The following is an 18,543-nucleotide window of genomic DNA, read 5'->3' on the forward strand; positions in this document are numbered from 1 at the left end:
GAAGGCTATCCATATCCCGGTTTACAACGGTTTCCGGATTAGAAATCCCATCAGGAGGTAAACTGGGATGGTCATGAACATCCATCGAGGGCTGACTAATAGAAGTATAATTATCTGCAGTCGGATTGGAAATATTCGTAGTATCTGTAACAGCATCCACATTATCTGAATCATGACTATTGTTAATATCCTCAGAAGAGGGCTGGCCACCACAAGGAGCCAAGTCTTTAATTGAAACGGTACTTTCTTTCCCATCTTGGAATCGAATATGAGCATATTGGGAATTTGCCTCCAACAGCTCCACCTCCTCCACTAAAGGATCATATTTTGACAATCTAACATGGCGTCGAAGCAGCACAGGTCCCTGCATAGTAAGCCATGAAGGTACCGAATATCCCGTAGTAGATCTCCGCGGATAGTTAAAGAGCCTTTCATGGGGAGTCACATTAGTAGCCGTTGAAAGCAATGATCTAATGGAATGCAGGGCATCAGGCAGTACCATTTCCCACTGTGTATTCTTAAGGTTCCGGGATGTCAAAGCCAACATAACTGCCTTCCAGATCACCCCATTGTATCGTTCGCACTGTCCATTACCCTGGGGATTATACGGGGTAGTTCTGCTAGTAGAAATTCCCCGACTCTGAAGGTATTCCTTCAACTGGGAAGACATAAAAGAACTTCCCTGATCCGAATGGATATACGCAGGCATCCCAAAGATGACAAAAAGTTGAGTCAGACATTTGATAACTGTAGCAGCTGATACATCTGCGCAAGGAAAAGCAAAAGGGAACCTTGAAAACTCATCCACAACAGTAAATATATATCGGTTTTGAGTAGTTGAAGGAAGAGGCCCCTTGAAATCGACGCTCAAACGTTCAAAAGGAGAAGTAGCCTTTATAAGATGAGCTCGTTGAGGCTTAAAGAAACTCGGTTTACACCGAGCACAGATAGAACATGATGAAGTCATCCGCTTGACGTCTTCAACTGAAAAGGGCAAATTCTTACTGCGTACGAAGTGTATCATCCTCGTAACCCCAGGATGGCATAAGGCATTGTGAAGATTAATAAGCGTATCTCTGTGAATCACAGAACAATAAGCCCTCGACAGCGCATCAGCAGCAACATTATCCTTCCCCGGACGATAAACTATATCAAAATGGTAACATGCCAACTCAGTCCTCCACCTCATTATTTTATCATTCTTAATCTTTCCAAAATGTTTGACATCAAACATAAAGGACACAGACTTTTGATCAGTTACCAACGTAAAATGTCGCCCCGATAAATAATGCCTCCATTTACGCAGTGCTTCTACTATTGCATACGCCTCTTTCTCTATTGAAGAATGCCTTTTTTCGCTATTGTTCAAGGTACGTGAGAAAAAGGCCACAGGTCTTCCATTTTGGTTCAGAGTAGCCCCAATTGCAAAATCAGAAGCATCCGTCTCAATCACAAAAGGAACCTGCTCATCAATAGAATGCACAACTGCTCCAAGGATATCCTTTTAAAAATTATCAAAACACGTCCTGGCCTCCCATGATAGAGGATATGTCGTAACCCGAATAAGAGGCCGGATCTTCTGTGAAAAATTTGCAATCCAATTAGATTAGTAAGAAAACAGTCCAACAACTCGTTGCAAAGCCTTAGAATTAGTAGGACAAGGTAAATCAATCAATGGTCGCAGACGTTCTGGGTCTGGTTTAATCTTGTTTCCCGAGATAATGTACCCCAGTAGATTTACCTCAGTGGTCTAAAAGGTACACTTCTCTTTACTGAAAGTTAAACCAACTTTTTCCGCAGCTTGAAGGAATCTTTCTAAATTAGAATCATGCTCCACCCTTGATTTGCCACACACCGTGATGTCATCTAAGTATGAAAAGGTGTCAGAGAGAGAGTTATCACTTATAAAAGCATCCATTGCCCGTTGAAAACAAGCAACACCATTCGTAACACCAAATGGTATTCGGCAAAACTGATACAGCTTTCCACTAGCCTCAAAGGCCGTATATGGTTGATCCTTCTTAACAATAGGAATCTGATGATAAGCACTCTTTAGGTCAATAGTGCTAAAAACCTTATACTGAGATACTTTATTGATAAGCTCATCAATCTTAGGCAAAGGGTACGCATCTAATTGAGTATACCTATTAATAGCTTGGGAATAGTCTATCACCATTCATTTCTTATGTCTCTCGTTAGTCGTGACAACTACCTGTGCCCACCAAGGCGAACAACTAGGTTCAATGATTCCTTCCAATAAGAGACGTTGAACTTCAGAATTAATAAATTCTCTATCCTGACTGCTATACCTTCTTGACTTGGTAGCAATTGGCTTACAATCCAGCATCAAATTGGAAAAAAGTGATAATGGAGAAATGGATAAAGAGGTTAATCCACAAATAGATAAAGGTGGCTTAGTCCCGCCAAATGAAAGACTGAGAGACTTGTGTAACTGAAGCACATCATGACCAATCAAAATATCCGCACAGAGATTAGGCAAAACAGATAGGCGTATATCAGTATATGTATTACCTAGAAGAATCAATTTCACAAGGCAATAACCAGCTACTTGTGAAGTGAGAGTCGTCTGAGCCATACACACCTGATAGGAAACAGGCGAAATTTTCAAATGCTTCTCCTTTACAAACTGAAGACTTATAAAACTCTCGGTACTGCCCGTATCTATAAGGGCCTTCACTTCCAACCCATTTACTTGGGCCGTAACTATAGCTTTGTTTAGGCCATGAGCAAATGCAGCAGAAATTGATGCAATAAACGCCCTATCTAAAGGCTGAATAGTCACAGAGGAGGTAATTGAACCTAATGATTTACACACACGTGCGTAATGACCTCTCTTGCCACATTTACTACACACAGCCTCCCGAGCAGGACACTTCAGACGAGGGTGCCGGACGTTCCCACAAAAATAACACTTCTGAATCCTAGAGGCAACAGCCGCTGAAGTAGAAACTGTTTCAGAATCTAGTAAACCACTCCTATTAAGTCCACATAATTCCTTTTCATCCGGAACTGCCGAAACCACAGTCACAGGCCGATTAAAAAGAGCATAAGAATCCGAACTTCTCTGAGCCACATCCAATGTAGAAGCTTGCTCAAAAGCACTCTTAAGATCCAAAGTCTTATTTTCTAACAACCGCTGACGAATTGATCTGGACAGTAATCCATTAATAAAAGCATCCCGTACCGATTCTTCCTTATATTCTTCAGCCGTCACGGCCTTATAATTACAGTTAACACTAAGGCACCGAAGTGCTTGTAAATAAGTATCCAAAGATTCTCCCACCTGCTGCCTACGGGCAGATAGAAGGTGACATGCAAATACCTCATTCTTTGGTTTAACAAAAATCTTTTCCAATGTAGAAATAGCCACTTCGTAAGTTTTACAGTCCAAAATGTACTTATACACATCCGGAGCAATGTAGTTGATCAGCATATTCAGCTTATTTAGAGACTCTTGATCCAACACGCCCAATAAGTTTTTAAATGTACAATACCAATGTTTCCATTTATCATCCACTCCTGCAGAATTGGGGTCAGCATTGAATCGTTCTGGTTGAAGATATCGCTCCATTCTGACATAAAGTTAATAAATTGAAATAAAGAATAGATTTGCCTTTCTAATCTAGGCTTTATTAACTTAAAAATTCTGTAGCACATCTTCAACACCCAGTCCCAACTAAAGGCTGGAAAGAACTGAATTTAAGATGGCCACCACAAATCACATGACATCAACTACCAATGAGATTACAGCATATATCCCAAGGCAGGAAACAAACAACCAATCACAATACTTCTTACTAAACATAAAGAATAATCACTACACAGGTATAGAACTTTTGTAAGGCGGGGGCGATTCGAACCGTCCGTCTAGCAATTGGGCTAGGATCAAAAACCGCTTACAGATGCAAGGAGGCTTCAAGGGGCTATTGTAGTGTCTGTACCTTTAAGACAGAACTACTTTTACAGCTCCTGTATACTGTGGTACCGGCAGTGACCACACCTGTATATAAGCCTTGCGCATGCCTCTGTACCCCCAGTCTTGAGACTACCCTCCTCCAGTAAATACCTGTTTATTGTTAAGTTACAGCATCCGTGTGGTTATTGAAAAACATCATACTCTCAGAATCACGAATCTAACAGTGGCGACGTGTGTCGATTCAAATCTACCTGCAACTCTGCATTTCCCTTCGAGGATTCGCTCCGGGAGGGCGGTGTAAGAAAGTCGAGGCCCGGAACACGGGCGTCGACCACGAGCAACCGCCCAGTCGTCCGGCAGAGAGTGAACATCGCAGGGGAGGCTGTGGAGAGCCGGGCTTGGTTCCCCAGCCACGACGATCAGCAAGAGACTGACGACAGGTCCAGCGCAGACCCTTCCCGAACAGCGGCGGCTGGAGCCGACAGACGGCGGAGAAAAAGCCGAGCAGCGTCGACGGGGTAAGACAGAGGGTGAAGCGCACAGGGCGCAGCCGGGGGTTGAAAACCGAGCGGCATCGAAAAAAAAAAAGAGAAACAAACCGGAGAGAGAGAGGGTAAAGCAACAGTCGGGTTCAGGACCTAGCGGCGTCGAAAAAAAAAAAGAATGCGCAGAGCACAGCCAGGGCTCAAGGGCTGAACAGTGCCCGCGGGGAGAAGAAGGGAGAGCACGGGAGATGCCATTGCGCCGCGGAGAAGAAGGAAGAGCGCGGGAGACGCCATTTTTAGAAGCCGCAGCGGAGAAGAAGGGCGAGCGCGGGAAGGAAGGAAAGCGCGGGAGACGCCATTTTGTGCCAGCGGAGAAGAAGGGGAAGCGCGGGAGACGCCATTTTTGACAGTTAAATCACACCCAGGGATGCCGAAGAGTGGCAGTATCTCTACGTTCGACAGTGAAGTCGAAGATTGGGCGACATATGTGGAACGTATTGAGGTGTACTGCAGGGCGAATGAAGTGCCAGATGCTAGGAAAGCACTGGTTTTGTTAAATCTCATGGGTGCAAAAACTTATGGGTTACTGCGAAATCTAATAACCCCAGAGAAGCCGGTGAACAAGAATTTCGAAAGCATAGTAGAAATCCTACAGGACCACTTAAACCCCACACCGCTGCTGATAGCAGAACGATTTAAGTTCCATAAAAGGAACCAACACAAAGACGAAAGCAATGCTGAGTACCTAACGGAACTGCGCAAGCTATCGAAACACTGCCAGTTTGGAGCAGGACTAGCAGATACGTTAAGGGACAAGTTTGTGTGTGGGCTACAAAGTGAAGGAACCCAGAAACGGCTTCTATCACAAAAGGATCTTACGCTGGACAAAGCTTTCAGTGTGGCAGTATCACATGAAGCAGCCGCAAGGGGCGCTGCAGAGATACAACGGAGACCGCAAGAATATGGCACCAATGAAATGTCCTATGGAGCAGGGAAGTGCTATCGCTGCGGCAGAACAACACATGACCAGAAGGATTGTTGGTTCAAGGACCAAGTGTGCAGACAGTGTGGAAAAGCAGGACACATAGCAAGAGTCTGCAGGTCTGGGAAGAAAACCAACAGTAAGAAATCTCCACAGGAGAAGTACAAAAAGGTACACCAGGTGATGGACAGTAGTTCAGACGAACAGAAAAGTGACACAGACTCCGGAAGCAAGGAGCTGGGTTGTCTGAAACTACATAAGGTAACCAAAATGGAGGATCACCAGACTATCTGGGTTACACTCAAGATAGACGGAGTCCAAGTGAAAATGGAATTGGACACAGGATCAGCCCTAACAGTCATAAACCAAAGGGACTACAAGCGGCTATTTTCACATATACCCTTGAAAGCTACAGAGATTGTCTTGAAGACATACACGGGGCAAAAATTCTACCCCAAAGGAAAAATAAGGGTGAAAGCGATATATAAAGGCCAGGAAATACCTAAAATGGATATGTATGTATTGCCAGATGGAGGACCACCACTGCTAGGACGTGAATGGATCCGGAAGATACAATTAGATTGGCATTCCATACAGGCACTGAAGGTTGAGGCCAAAAAGGATGAGGACGTCACACCTGGCCGACTGTCAAAAATGCTAACTGACGCAAAAGAAGTGTTCCAGGAGGGACTCGGAAAACTAAAAGGCATAACAGCAACGATTAAAATAGAGGAAAATGCAAGCCCAAAGTTTCTTAAGGCCAGACCAGTGCCTTATGCGATCAGACCAGCTGTCGAAGCAGAGCTGGAAGGGTTGGAACGTTCAGGAGTACTGTCCAAAGTGGACTGGAGCGAGTGGGCTACACCCATCATTCCTGTAATGAAGAGGTCGTTGAGTAATACGCCTGGGGAACCAAAGAAGGTCCGCATCTGTAGGGATTTTAAGGTGACAGTGAACCCAGTCCTTCACACGGTACAATATCCGCTTCCACGAATTGAGGATATTTTCGCCTCGCTATCTGGAGGTAAACGCTTCACCAAAATTGATCTAGCCCAGGCGTACTTGCAAATGGAGGTAGAAGATGCTTCGAAACAATACCTTACGATCAACACTCATAAAGGTCTCTATCAATACAACCGGCTGGTGTTCAGGGCAGCCTCGGCTCCGGCTATCTGGCAAAGGACAATGGATCAAGTCCTGCAAGGGATTCCAGGGACCCAGTGTTATTTGGACGACATCCTGGTCACGGGCGAAAATGACAGTGATCACCTCGCCAACTTGGAGAAGGTGCTCACCAGATTAAAGGAGTATGGGCTACGAGCTAATCACCACAAGTACGAGTTTTTCCAGAAACAGGTCTCATATTGTGGCCACGTCATCGATGAAGAGGGGTTACATAAGTCCCCTGAAAAGATTGAGGCAGTAGTCAAGGCTCCAGCACCGGAAAATGTGTCACAACTGAGGCCGTTCCTCAGGCTGGTAAACTACTACCACAAGTTCTTACCAAATTTGTCCACGATATTACACCCACTGAACACCCTACTGCAAACAGGGGTACCATGGAAGTGGAATGACGAACGTAGACGAGCTTTCCAGAAGTGTAAAGAATTGATCACATCAAAAGAGGTGTTGGCCCATTTCAACCCAGCACTGTCAATTCGTTTGGCATGTGATGCATCACCCTATGCTATTGCAGCGGTGCTGTCGCACAAATTCCCAGATGGGTTGGAGAGGCCAGTAGCCTTTGCGTCTCGGTCACTAACCTCAGCCGAGCGCAACTACGCCCAGATTGACAGCGAGGCCCTCAGCCTAGTATGGGGAGTAAAAAAATGCAACCACTATCTGCATGGGCAGAAGTTCACCTTGCTGACTGACCACCAACCACTTGTCTCCATCTTTAATCCTAAGAAGGGTGTTCCAGTGATGACTGCACAATGGTTACAAAGATGGTCCCTGTTTCTAGGGGCGAATCAATATGAAATAGAATATAAAGGCACGAAACAGCATGGGAACGCTGATGGGCTACCGCGCCTGCCACTGCCTACTGTGGAGGAAGCACCAGCAGTGGACCCTATCGAGATATTTTATTCGTCAATAATTGAACAATTGCCAGTAACGAAAGCGGATATAGAGAAGGAGACCCGCTATGTTCCGATGCTGTCTCGGGTATATGATTTGACGGTGAGGGGATGGCCAACACATGGTGACTCACTGTTGCCAGCATTCTCATCCAGAAGAGAACAGCTGTCAGTATGCCAGGGGACAGTGATGTGTGGATCCAGAGTGGTGATTCCACCCAAGTTAAGGGAGAGAGTGCTAAATGAGCTACATGAAGGTCATCTGGGGGGAGTGAAAATGAAAAGCCTTGCTAGGGCTGTTTTTAATAGCAGTGGATGCTCATTCGAAGTGGCCTGAGGTGATAAAAATGTCCTCAACCACTACAGAGAAAACAATTGCAGTCCTACGGACCATATTTGCCAGAAACGGTTTGCCAGAGCAGATTTGCTCTGATAATGGACCACAGTTTGTGTCCGAAGAATTTCAAAAATTTATGAGAAGGAATGGGGTAAGGCATTACACATCCACCCCGTATCATCCAGCCACAAATGGATTGGCTGAGAGGTTCATACAAACCTTTAAGAAGGCGATAAAGGCCATGTGCGACGATGAAATTCCACTACAGCATAAGGTGGACAATTTCTTATTAGCCGACCGAAACGCGACACATGCAGTTACCAACCAGACCCCGGCCATGATGTTCTTTAACCGAAGGCTGAGATCTCGTCTGGACTTGCTCAGACCAAATGTGCGAAGAAATGTTGAGGACAAACAATTCCAGCAGATCAATGAGAAGCCGACAAGGAGCTTCAATGTAGGACAACCATACTATTCGCTTCAACCACTCCCTGTGGTAGCGAGTTCCACATTCTCACCACTCTTTGGGTAAAGAAGTTTCTTCTGCATTCCCTATTGGATTTCTTGGTGACTATCTTATATTGATGGCCTCTAGTTTTGCTCTTCCCCACAAGTGGAAACATTCTCTCTGTATCCACTCTACCAAAACCTTTCATAATTTTAAAGACCTCTATTAGGTCACCCCTCGGACTTTTTTCCAAGAGAAAAGAGACCCAGCCTGTTCATCCTTTCCTGATATGTATACCCTCGCATTTCTGGTATCATCCTTGTAAATCTTCGCTGCACCCTCTCCAGTGCCTCTATATCCTTTTTATAATATGGCGACCAGAACTGTACTCAGTACTCCAAGTGTGGTCTAACCAAGTTTCGATACAAGTTTAGCATAACTTCCCTACTTTTCAATTCCATCCCTCTAGAAATAAACCCTAGTGCTTGGTTTGCTTTTTTTATGGCCTTATTAACCTGCATTGCTACTTTTAGTGATTGGTGTATTTGTACTCCGAGATCCCTCTGTTCCTCTGCCCCGTTTCGATTCTGTGAAGGAGTTTGATATTAAAGTGAACTGACCTTGGAGAGAAGCCAAACAGATTGTCGGTCTTATTCAGGACGTTGTTGATAATCCCGATCACGTCCTTGCCCAGTGTCAGACTTATCATCGCTATTTGTACAATGTCAGAGGCCTTGGAAACAACTATCTCCAGATCTTGCGGTGAGAGGCAGTATACATTAGCAGTGAGCAGGAGAATGTGTTTCGCTACATCCTCCGTGTTTTCTGTTAAAAAACAAATTGTAAAGGAAGAAGTGATTTCCGGGCGTAATGAATGAATGGAGAACCTTTACCTGTTTGGGTAATGGGGGGAAGGCAGGGTTCATGATCAACATCTAGTGACAGGATCAAGGTCTGACCTCACACGATGAAGGTCCCCATGGAGTTGACCCCTCTGGCTGGACCATATTCCGGGAAATTTCATCGCATGACCTGCCTCCGCCAACCGGCCCACCCCCAAACTCCCGCCATTGGTCGACTGACACGTCAACCGGCCCAATCCCAAACTCCCACCATTGGTCGACTGACATGACAACCGGCCCAATCCCCAATCTCCCGCCATTGGTCGCCTGACACGCCAATCGTCGCAGTCAATACTGGCGGCCACATTACCCACAATCCTCTGCTTGCCTGAGACCGCGCTATCCATTGGGTGACTCACATGTTCACTGGGCCAGGCGCAACTTGGGACGGGCAATAAATGCCGACCTTTAACAAAGGGGTGATGGGCTCTCTCCTTGAACTGTTGCAGCCCCTGTGGTGATGGGGAGCAGTTTGATACAAACTGAGTGTCTCGCTGGGCCCACTTCAGAGGGCAGTTAAGAGTCAACCACGTTGGTGTGGGACTGGAGTCACCTATAGGCCCAGAGCGGGGAAGGACGGCAGGTTTCCTCCCCTGAAGGACATCAGTGAACCCGTTGGGTTTTTATAACAGTCCCAAGAATTAATTAAAATAAAATGCAGTGTATGATGCTAAGATAATTCTGGAAGACTTTCAACATCAAAAAGAGCTGCCAGACTGCAGTGGACCTTACCTGTAGTTATCAGGATACTGTCCAGACCCGCGATGTTGTCAGGCAGGGCTGGCACTATCTTGCATTGGTCCAGGTTGGGTTTTGCCCATTCTGCCAGATCTGTGACAATACTCAGCTCACTGCAAAGCAGAACAAACACAAACCAGTGTTGCTGTCACCCTTGTACTGACTGTCCCCGGCACATGGTGAGTGACTGTCCCGGGCACATGGTGAGTGACTGTCCCAGGCACATGGTGAGTGCTGACTGTCCCGGGCACACAGTGAGTGACTGTCCCCGGCACATGGTGAGTGACTGTCCCCGGCACATGGTGAGTGACTGTCCCCGGCACATGGTGAGTGACTGTCCCTGGCACATGGTGAGTGCTGACTGTCCTGGGCACACAGTGAGTGCTGACTGTCCCTGGCACACGGTGAGTGACTGTCCCCAGCACATGGTGAGTGCTGACTGTCCCCGGCACACAGTGAGTGCTGACTGTCCCTGGCACACGGTGAGTGACTGTCCCCAGCACATGGTGAGTGCTGACTGTCCCCGGCACACAGTGAGTGACTTTCCCTGGCACATGGTGAGTGACTGTCCCGGGCACACAGTGAGTGCTGACTGTCCCCGGCACACAGTGAGTGACTGTCCCTGGCACACGGTGAGTGCTGACTGTCCCCGGCACATGGTGAGTGCTGACTGTCCCCAGCACACGGTGAGTGACTGTCCCCGGCATACGGTGAGTGCTGACTGTCCCCGGCACATGGTGAGTGACTGTCCATGGCACATGGTGAGTGCTGACTGCCCCCGGCACACAGTGAGTGCTGACTGTCTCCGGCACATGGTGAGTGACTGTCCACGGCACATGGTGAGTGCTGACTGCCCCCGGCACACAGTGAGTGCTGACTGTCCCCGGCACACTGTGAGTGACTGTCCCCAGCACACGGTGAGTGCTGAATGTCCCCGGCACACGGTGAGTGACTGTCCGTGGCACACGGTGAGTGACTGTCCCCGGCACACGGTGAGTGACTGTCCACGGCACATGGTGAGTGCTGACTGCCCCCGGCACACAGTGAGTGCTGACTGTCCCCGGCACACTGTGAGTGACTGTCCCCAGCACACGGTGAGTGCTGAATGTCCCCGGCACACGGTGAGTGACTGTCCGTGGCACACGGTGAGTGACTGTCCCCAGCACACGGTGAGTGACTGTCCCCGGCACACGGTGAGTGACTGTCCCCAGCACACGGTGAGTGCTGACTGTCCCCGGCACACAGTGAGTGCTGACAGTCCCCGACACACGTTGAGTGACTGTCCCTGGCACACGGTGAGTGACTGTCCCCAGCACACGGTGAGTGCTGACTGTCCCCGGCACACAGTGAGTGCTGACAGTCCCCGGCACACGGTGAATGACTGTCCCTGGCACATGGTGAGTGACAGACCCCGGGACATGGTGAGTGCTGACTGTACCCAGCACACAGTGAGTGACTGTCCCCGACACACGGTGAGTGACTGTTCCCGGCACACGGCGAGTGACTGTCCACGGCACATGGTGAGTGACTGTCCCCGGCACACGGTGAGTGCTGACTGTCCCCGGCACACGGTGAGTGGTGACTGTCCCCGGCACACGGTGAGTGACTGTCCCCGGCACACGGTGAGGGACTGTCCATGGCACATGGTGAGTGACTGTCCCCGGCACACGGTGAGTGACTGTCCCCGGCACACGGTGAGTGACTGTCCGTGGCACACGGTGAGTGACTGTCCCCGGCACACGGTGAGTGACTGTCCCCGGCACACGGTGAGTGACTGTCCCCGGCACACGGTGAGTGACTGTCCGTGGCACACGGTGAGTGACTGTCCCCAGCACACGGTGAGTGACTGGCCCCGGCACACGGTGAGTGACTGTCCCTGGCACACGGTGAGTGGTGACTGTCCCCAGCACACAGTGAGCGACTGTCCCCGGCACACGGTGAGTGGTGACTGTCCCTGGCACATGGTGAGTGACTGTCCCCGGCACACCGTGAGTGCTGACAGTCCCCGGCACATGGTGAATGACTGTCCCCGGCACACGGTGAGTGACTGTCCCTGGCACACGCTGAGTGACTGTCCCCGGCACACGGTGAGTGCTGACAGTCCCCGGCACATAGTGAATGACTGTCCCCGGCACACGGTGAGTGACTGTCCCTGGCACACGGTGAGTGACAGTCTCCGGCACACGGTGAGTGGTGACTGTCCCCGGCACATGGTGAGTGACTGTCCCTGGCACACGGTGAGTGCTGACTGTCCCCGGCACACGGTGAGTGGTGACTGTCCCCGGCACATGGTGAGTGGTGACTGTCCCCGGCACACAGTGAGTGACTGTCCCTGGCACACGGTGAGTGCTGACTGTCCCCGGCACACGGTGAGGGCTGACTGTCTCCGGCACATGGTGAGTGCTGACTGTCCCCGGCACGCGGTGAGTGACTGTCCCCGGCACACGGTGAGTGACTGTCCCTGGCACACGGTGAGTGGTGACTGTCCCCGGCACACGGTGAGTGGTGACTGTCCCCGGCACACGGTGACTGTCTCTGGCACACGGTGAGTGACTGTCCCTGGCACACGGTGAGTGGTGACTGTCCCCAGCACACGGTGAGTGACTGTCCCCGGCACACGGTGAGTGCTGACTGTCCGCGGCACACGGTGAGTGGTGACTGTCCCCGGCACACGGTGAGTGACTGTCCCCAGCACACGGTGAGTGGTGACTGTCCCTGGCACATGGTGAGTGACTGTCCCCGGCACACGGTGAGTGACTGTCCCTGGCACACGGTGAGTGCTGACTGTCCCCGGCACACGGTGAGTGCTGACTGTCCCCGGCACACGGTGAGTGCTGACTGTCCCCGGCACACGGTGAGTGACTGTTCCCGGCACACGGTGAGTGGTGACTGTCCCCGGCACATGGTGAGTGACTGTCCCCGGCACACGGTGAGTGCTGACTGTCCCCGGCACACAGTGAGTGGTGAGGTGGGGGGTAGGGGGAGGTCCGGAGGGGCTCACGGTTGGGGGATGGCAAGGGATGCCCGGGGGCAGGAGAGGCCCACTGTTTCCTGGCACTTCTGCTACTCCCGACTCACAAGAAAACCCTTAAAAATATTTAAAAATGTAACCTTACCTGAGCCTCCTCTGGCCCCAATCAGGTTTCACTGCATTTAAGGGGAGGCCGAATAAACACATGAGGGAGAAAGGAATAGAAGGATATGTTGATGGGGTGAGATGAAGAGGGACGGGAGGAGGCTCGTGTGGAGCAGAAACACTGGCACGGTCCAGTTGGGCCGAATGGCCTGTTTTTGTGCTGTAAATTCTATGGAAAAAATAAACGGGCTAAGAGTTTGCCACCGATGTCATCCGCAGTAATTCGGAGGGTGGGTGGCGTGTTGCTGATATTTACAGCAGTGTCTGAGCCCACAGTTTCCCTGCAGCCTCCTCACACACTCCAGCCTCCCGGCTAATCCTTACCAAACTCTTTGGGCGTCGAAGTTTGGTTTTTCAGCGCACGTCAATCGAACTGTCCTCAAAGGCATGGTTGGAGGCCACGTATAATTCCCCACGTTGGTCATCATGGACTCATTTGGGCAGAGGCCTGGCTCTGAAGGGGTCGGGAAGTATAAAATGTTATTGACATCTGAGCAATCTCATCAAACCATTGCTGAAAAACCTTAATCGAGCAAAAGCTGTTGTCAAACAAACTGTTGGTGGCAAAAAACATACGACGAATGTTGTAAAGAGTTTCATGTCGCCTGTCGGTGTGAGGGCTTTAAAAGACAGACACACACACGGGCTACACACTGTGTGACACTTAAGAACACAAGAAATAGGAGCAGGAGTCGGCCGTTCAGCCCCTCGAGCCTGCTCCGCCATTCAATGAGATCATGGCTAATCTTCTACCTCAACTCCACTTTCCTGCACTATCCCCATGTCCCTTGATTCCCCTAGAGTCCAAAAAACAACACTTCAGGTACAGTAAAGCTGTGTCTGAATCTGAAGCTGAATAATTGAAATGATTAGAGAGTTGGGAATTGGTTTCCGCTGCTCCCGACACCCGGATGAAGAATATGAGATGGGGGGCCCAATTTCCCATAGTCCCCCACACCTGATCGCTCCTGGCGGTGCCCGGGTGTCAAACAGGCCAATCGTGGGCCTTGCCACGTTCCAGGATCTCGATGCCAAATTGCCTCCGTACTAGGCCCGGATTCTCGGGGTCCAGGCAGCCCAACCACTGGTCATTAAAGGGAGCCCTGGAGGCAGCAGAAGCTTCTTTAATGATGTGGGCGTGGCGTCGGGAAGAGTAAATGTTGCTGCAGGCTCCACGGCAATACTGCGGCCACAACCACTCCCATTCCCCTTATTAAAGAAACGTAGTTTACGCACAGTGTCTCCCTCCTTTAGCTCAGCTCACCGGCGGTGTAAAGATGCGGGATCCCCCCAGGTGACTTTCTCCAGGTGGACGAAAAAGACCCCACGGCACAATTGTAAAGAAGAGCAGGGGAGTTCTCCCCGGTGTCCTGGCCAATATTTATCCCTCAATCAACATTACTAAAACAGATACAATAGCAAAGCATCCGTGACTCTTCTGACGCCTCCGTCACTTTAACAGTTTCCAGTTTCCTGGCCCCAACCGTCTCCTTTTCACCATGGACGTACAATCCCTCTACACCTCCATCCCCCACCAGGACGGCCTGAGGGCGCTCCGCTTCTTCCTTGAACAGAGGCCCAACCAGTCCCCATCCACCACCACCCTCCTCCACCTGGCTGAACTTGTTCTCACATTGAACAACTTCTCCTTTAACTCCACTCATTTCCTCCAAATTAAAGGTGTTGCCATGGGTACCCGCATGGGTCCTAGCTATGCCTGCCTTTTCGTGGGATATGTGGAACATTCTTTGTTCCAGTCCTACTCAGGTCCCCTCCCTCACCTCTTTTTCCGATACATTGATGACTGTATCGGTGCCGTTTCCTGCTCTCGCCCTGAACTAGACAATTTCATTCACTTTGCCTCCAATTTCCACCCTTCCCTCACCTTCACATGGTCCATTTCCGACTCTTCCCTTCCCTTCCTCGACTTCTCCGTCTCCATCTCTGGGGATAGGTTATTGATCAACATTCACTACAAGCCCACTGACTCCCACAGCTACCTGGACTACACTTCCTCCCACTCCGCCTCCTGTAAGGACTCTATTCCATTCTCCCAGTTTCTCCGTCTCCGCCGTATCTGCTCCGACGATGCCACCTTCCACACCAGTGCTTCCGACATGTCTTCCTTTTTCCTCAACCGAGGATTCCCCTCTATTGTGGTTGACATGGCCCTTGACCGTGTCCGTTCTATCTCCCGCACTTCTGCTCTCACCCCTGCCCCTCCCTGCCGGAACCACGATAGGGTTCCCCTTGTCCTCACCTTTCACCCCACCAGCCTCCACATTCAACGGATCATCCTCCGCCATTTCCGCCACCTCCAGCGTGATCCCACCACCAAACGCATCATCCCCTCCCCTCCCCTTTCAGCATTCCGTAGGGACCGCTCCCTCCGAGACACCATAGTCCACTCCTCTATCACCCCCAGCACCCCTTCCCCTTCGCCCGGCACCTTCCTGTGCAAGCGCAGGAGATGCAACACATGCCCTTTTACCTCCTCCCTTCCCACTGTCCAGGGCCCCAAACACCCCTTCCAGGTGAAACAGCAATTTTCTTGTACTTCTCGCAATCTAGTATACTGTATTCGCTGCTCACGATGCGGTCTCCTCTACATTGGGGAGACCAAATGCAGATTGGGTGACCGCTTTGCGGAACACCTCCGTTCAGTCCGTAAGGATGTCCCCGAGCTTCCGGTCGCCTGTCATTTTAATTCTCCGCCCCATTCCCACTAGGACCTCACCGTCCTTGGCCTCTTGGGCAGCACGGTGGCATAATGGTTAGCACTGTTGCCTCACAGCGCCAGGGACCCGGGTTCGAATCCGGCCTCGGGCGACTGTCTGTGTGGAGTTTGCACATTCTCCCCGTGTTTGCGTGGGTTTCCTCCGGGTGCTCCGGTTTCCTCCCACAGTCCAAAGATGTGCGAGTTAGGTTGATTGGCTATGATAAATTGACCCTTAGTGTTAGGGGGATTAAATACGTGGGGTTACGGGGATAGGGTGGGATATGTGTAGGGGTTACGGGGATCAGGTGGGATATGTGTCGGTGCAGGCTCGATGGGCCGAAATGGCCTCTATCTGCACTGTGGGGTTTCTGTGATTTCTGTGATTTCTTGCATTGTTCCACGGAAGCTCAGCGTAAACTCGAGGAACAGCACCTCATCTTCCGATTAGGCACTTTGCAGCCTTCCGGACTCAATATCGAGTTCAACAATTTCAGATCATAACCTCGGCCCCTATTATATTTTTACTTATTTTTTATCCACACCTTTGTTTTGGCCCTTCCCCCTATTTTTCTCTTTCCCACATGGCAACTGTCTCCCATTCTGCCAGCGCATTTCACACCTAATCTGGAGTCGTCTTTTGTCTCCACTAGTCCTATCACCATCTCGTCTCGTTTTGAATACCTCTTAATGTCTCTTCACTTCTCTTTTGTTCTCTCCCAGCCTGGCCTTCAGTCTTGACAAATAGTTTCAACCCGAAACGTTGACTCTATTTTCTCTCCACGGATGTTGCCTGGCCTGCTGAGTTTTTCCAGCATTTTCTGTTGTTATTTCAATTAAACTGATGATCTGGTCATTACCCGATTGCTGTGTGTGTTTGTGTTTGTTCTGTTTGTGGGAGCTTGAAGTGCGCAAATTGGCTGCCATGTTTCTTTAAATTGCCTGAAAGGCTGGTCGAGGCAGAAACCCTCATCACATTTAAAAAGTACTTGGAGATGCGCTTGAAGTGTCGTAACCTGCAGGGCTATGGACCAAGAGCTGGAAAGTGGGATTAGGCTGGAGAGCTCTTTGTCGGCCGGCACAGACACGATGGGCCGAATGGCCTCCTTCTGTGCTGTGAATTTCTCTGATTCTGTGATTACAACAGTGACTGTACTTCATTGGCTGTGAAGCACTTTGGGATGTCCTCAGGGTGCGAAATGCCAGTCTGTCTCGTCTCGTTTTACATTCCAAATGCAACTCGCTGTAACGGCAGCAAACTTGCCTCACTGTTATATTCAAAAAGCTCTTGCGCTGAAACCCAACATCACATTGCATGCCCGGCCTCAACTGTAATACGCGCTTAACTTGGTATTTAGGCACCGCACACCATGATGACTAAATCGTCGCATCAATTAACGCGTTAGCGGAGGAACACTTATCGCGACAATGTGCCTTCGTCTGCTACTTTAACGTGAACCCAGTTACTTTAAATTTCCGCTAAAATAACAGGCTGAGGAACATCGCATAAATCATAGAATCATACTGCACAGAAGGAGACCGTTCAGCCCATCGTGTCTGTGCTACCAATTGGAAAGTGGAGTTGCGGTCGAAGATCAGCCATGATCTCATTGAATGGCGGAGCAGGCTCGAGGGGCCGAATTGCCCACTCCTGCTCCTACTTCTTCTGTTCTTAAGTTCATTGAAAGAGCTCTCCAATTAGTCCCACTCCCCCGCTCTTTCCCCAGAGCCCTGCAAATGTTCCTTTCAAGTATTTATCCAAGTCCCTTTTGAAAGCCTAGATTGAGTCTGCCTCCACCGCCCTTTCAGGCAGCGCATTCCAGATCATAATCACTGGCTGCGTAAAAAAGTTTTCCCTCCTGTCACCTTTGGTTTTGCCAATCACCTTAAATCTGTGTCCTCTGGTTACTGACCCTTCTATCGGAAGAAATTTACGTTATTACAACCCCTCAGAATTTTGAACACTTCGATCAAATCTCCCCTTAACCTTCTCTGCTCAAAGCAGAACAATTCCAGCTCCTCTGGTCTACATAATAGGCTTGGCAGCAAAGTTGAAGCCCATGGAATAAAAGGGACAGTGGCAGCATGGATACGGAATTGGCTAAGTGACAGGAAACAGAGAGTAGTGGTGAACAGTTGTTTTTCGGACTGGAGGAAGGTACACAGTGGTGTTCCCCAGGGATTGGTTCTAGGACCACTGCTTTTCTTGATATATATTACTGACTTGGACTTGGGTGTACAGGGCACAATTTCAAAATTTGCAGTTGACACAAAACTTGGAAGTATAGTGAACAGTGAGGAGGATAGTGATAGACTTCAAGAGGACATAGGCTGGTGGAATGGGTGGACATGTGGCAGATGAAATTTAACGCAGAAAAGTGCAAAGTGATACATTTTGGTAGAAAGAATGAGGAGAGGAAATATAAACTAAAGGGTACAATCCTAAAGGGGGTGCATGAACAGAGAGACCTGGGGGTATGTGTGCACAAATCATTGAAGGTGACAGGACAGGTTGAGAAACGGTTAAAAAAGCATACGGGATCCTGGGCTTCATAAATAGAGGCATAGAGTACAAAAGCAAGGAAGTTATGATGAACCTTTATAAAACACTGGTTCGGCCTCAACAGGAGTATTGTGTCTAATTCTGGGCACCGCACTTTAGGAAGGATGTGAAGGCCTTAGAGAGGGTGCAGAAAAGATTTACAAGAATGATTCCAGGGATGAGGGAGTTCAGTTGCGTGGATAGACTGGAGAAACTGGGGTTGTTCTCCTTAGAGCAGAGAA

General features: G+C 49.5%; 1 protein-coding gene across 4 annotated transcripts in view; it reads right to left on the reverse strand.

Annotated features, from left to right (window-relative positions):
* Positions 1-18,543, reverse strand: part of adgrg4a (adhesion G protein-coupled receptor G4a) — a 207,733-nt gene that overhangs the window by 122,545 nt on the left and 66,645 nt on the right. For all 4 annotated transcript variants that reach the window (XM_086002304.1, XM_086002303.1, XM_086002302.1 and 1 more), the window contains 3 exons: positions 13,368-13,497; positions 9,902-10,020; positions 8,888-9,092 (listed from right to left, as the gene is read on the reverse strand). In XM_086002304.1, coding sequence (XP_085858430.1) covers positions 8,888-9,092; positions 9,902-10,020; positions 13,368-13,497 — 454 coding nt within the window. The remainder of the gene's footprint in view (positions 1-8,887; positions 9,093-9,901; positions 10,021-13,367; positions 13,498-18,543) is intronic.

This window comes from Somniosus microcephalus, chromosome 1, assembly GCF_052327205.1.
Source record: "Somniosus microcephalus isolate GS21.2 chromosome 1, FLI_Smic_1.0, whole genome shotgun sequence".
NCBI lineage: Eukaryota > Metazoa > Chordata > Chondrichthyes > Squaliformes > Somniosidae > Somniosus > Somniosus microcephalus.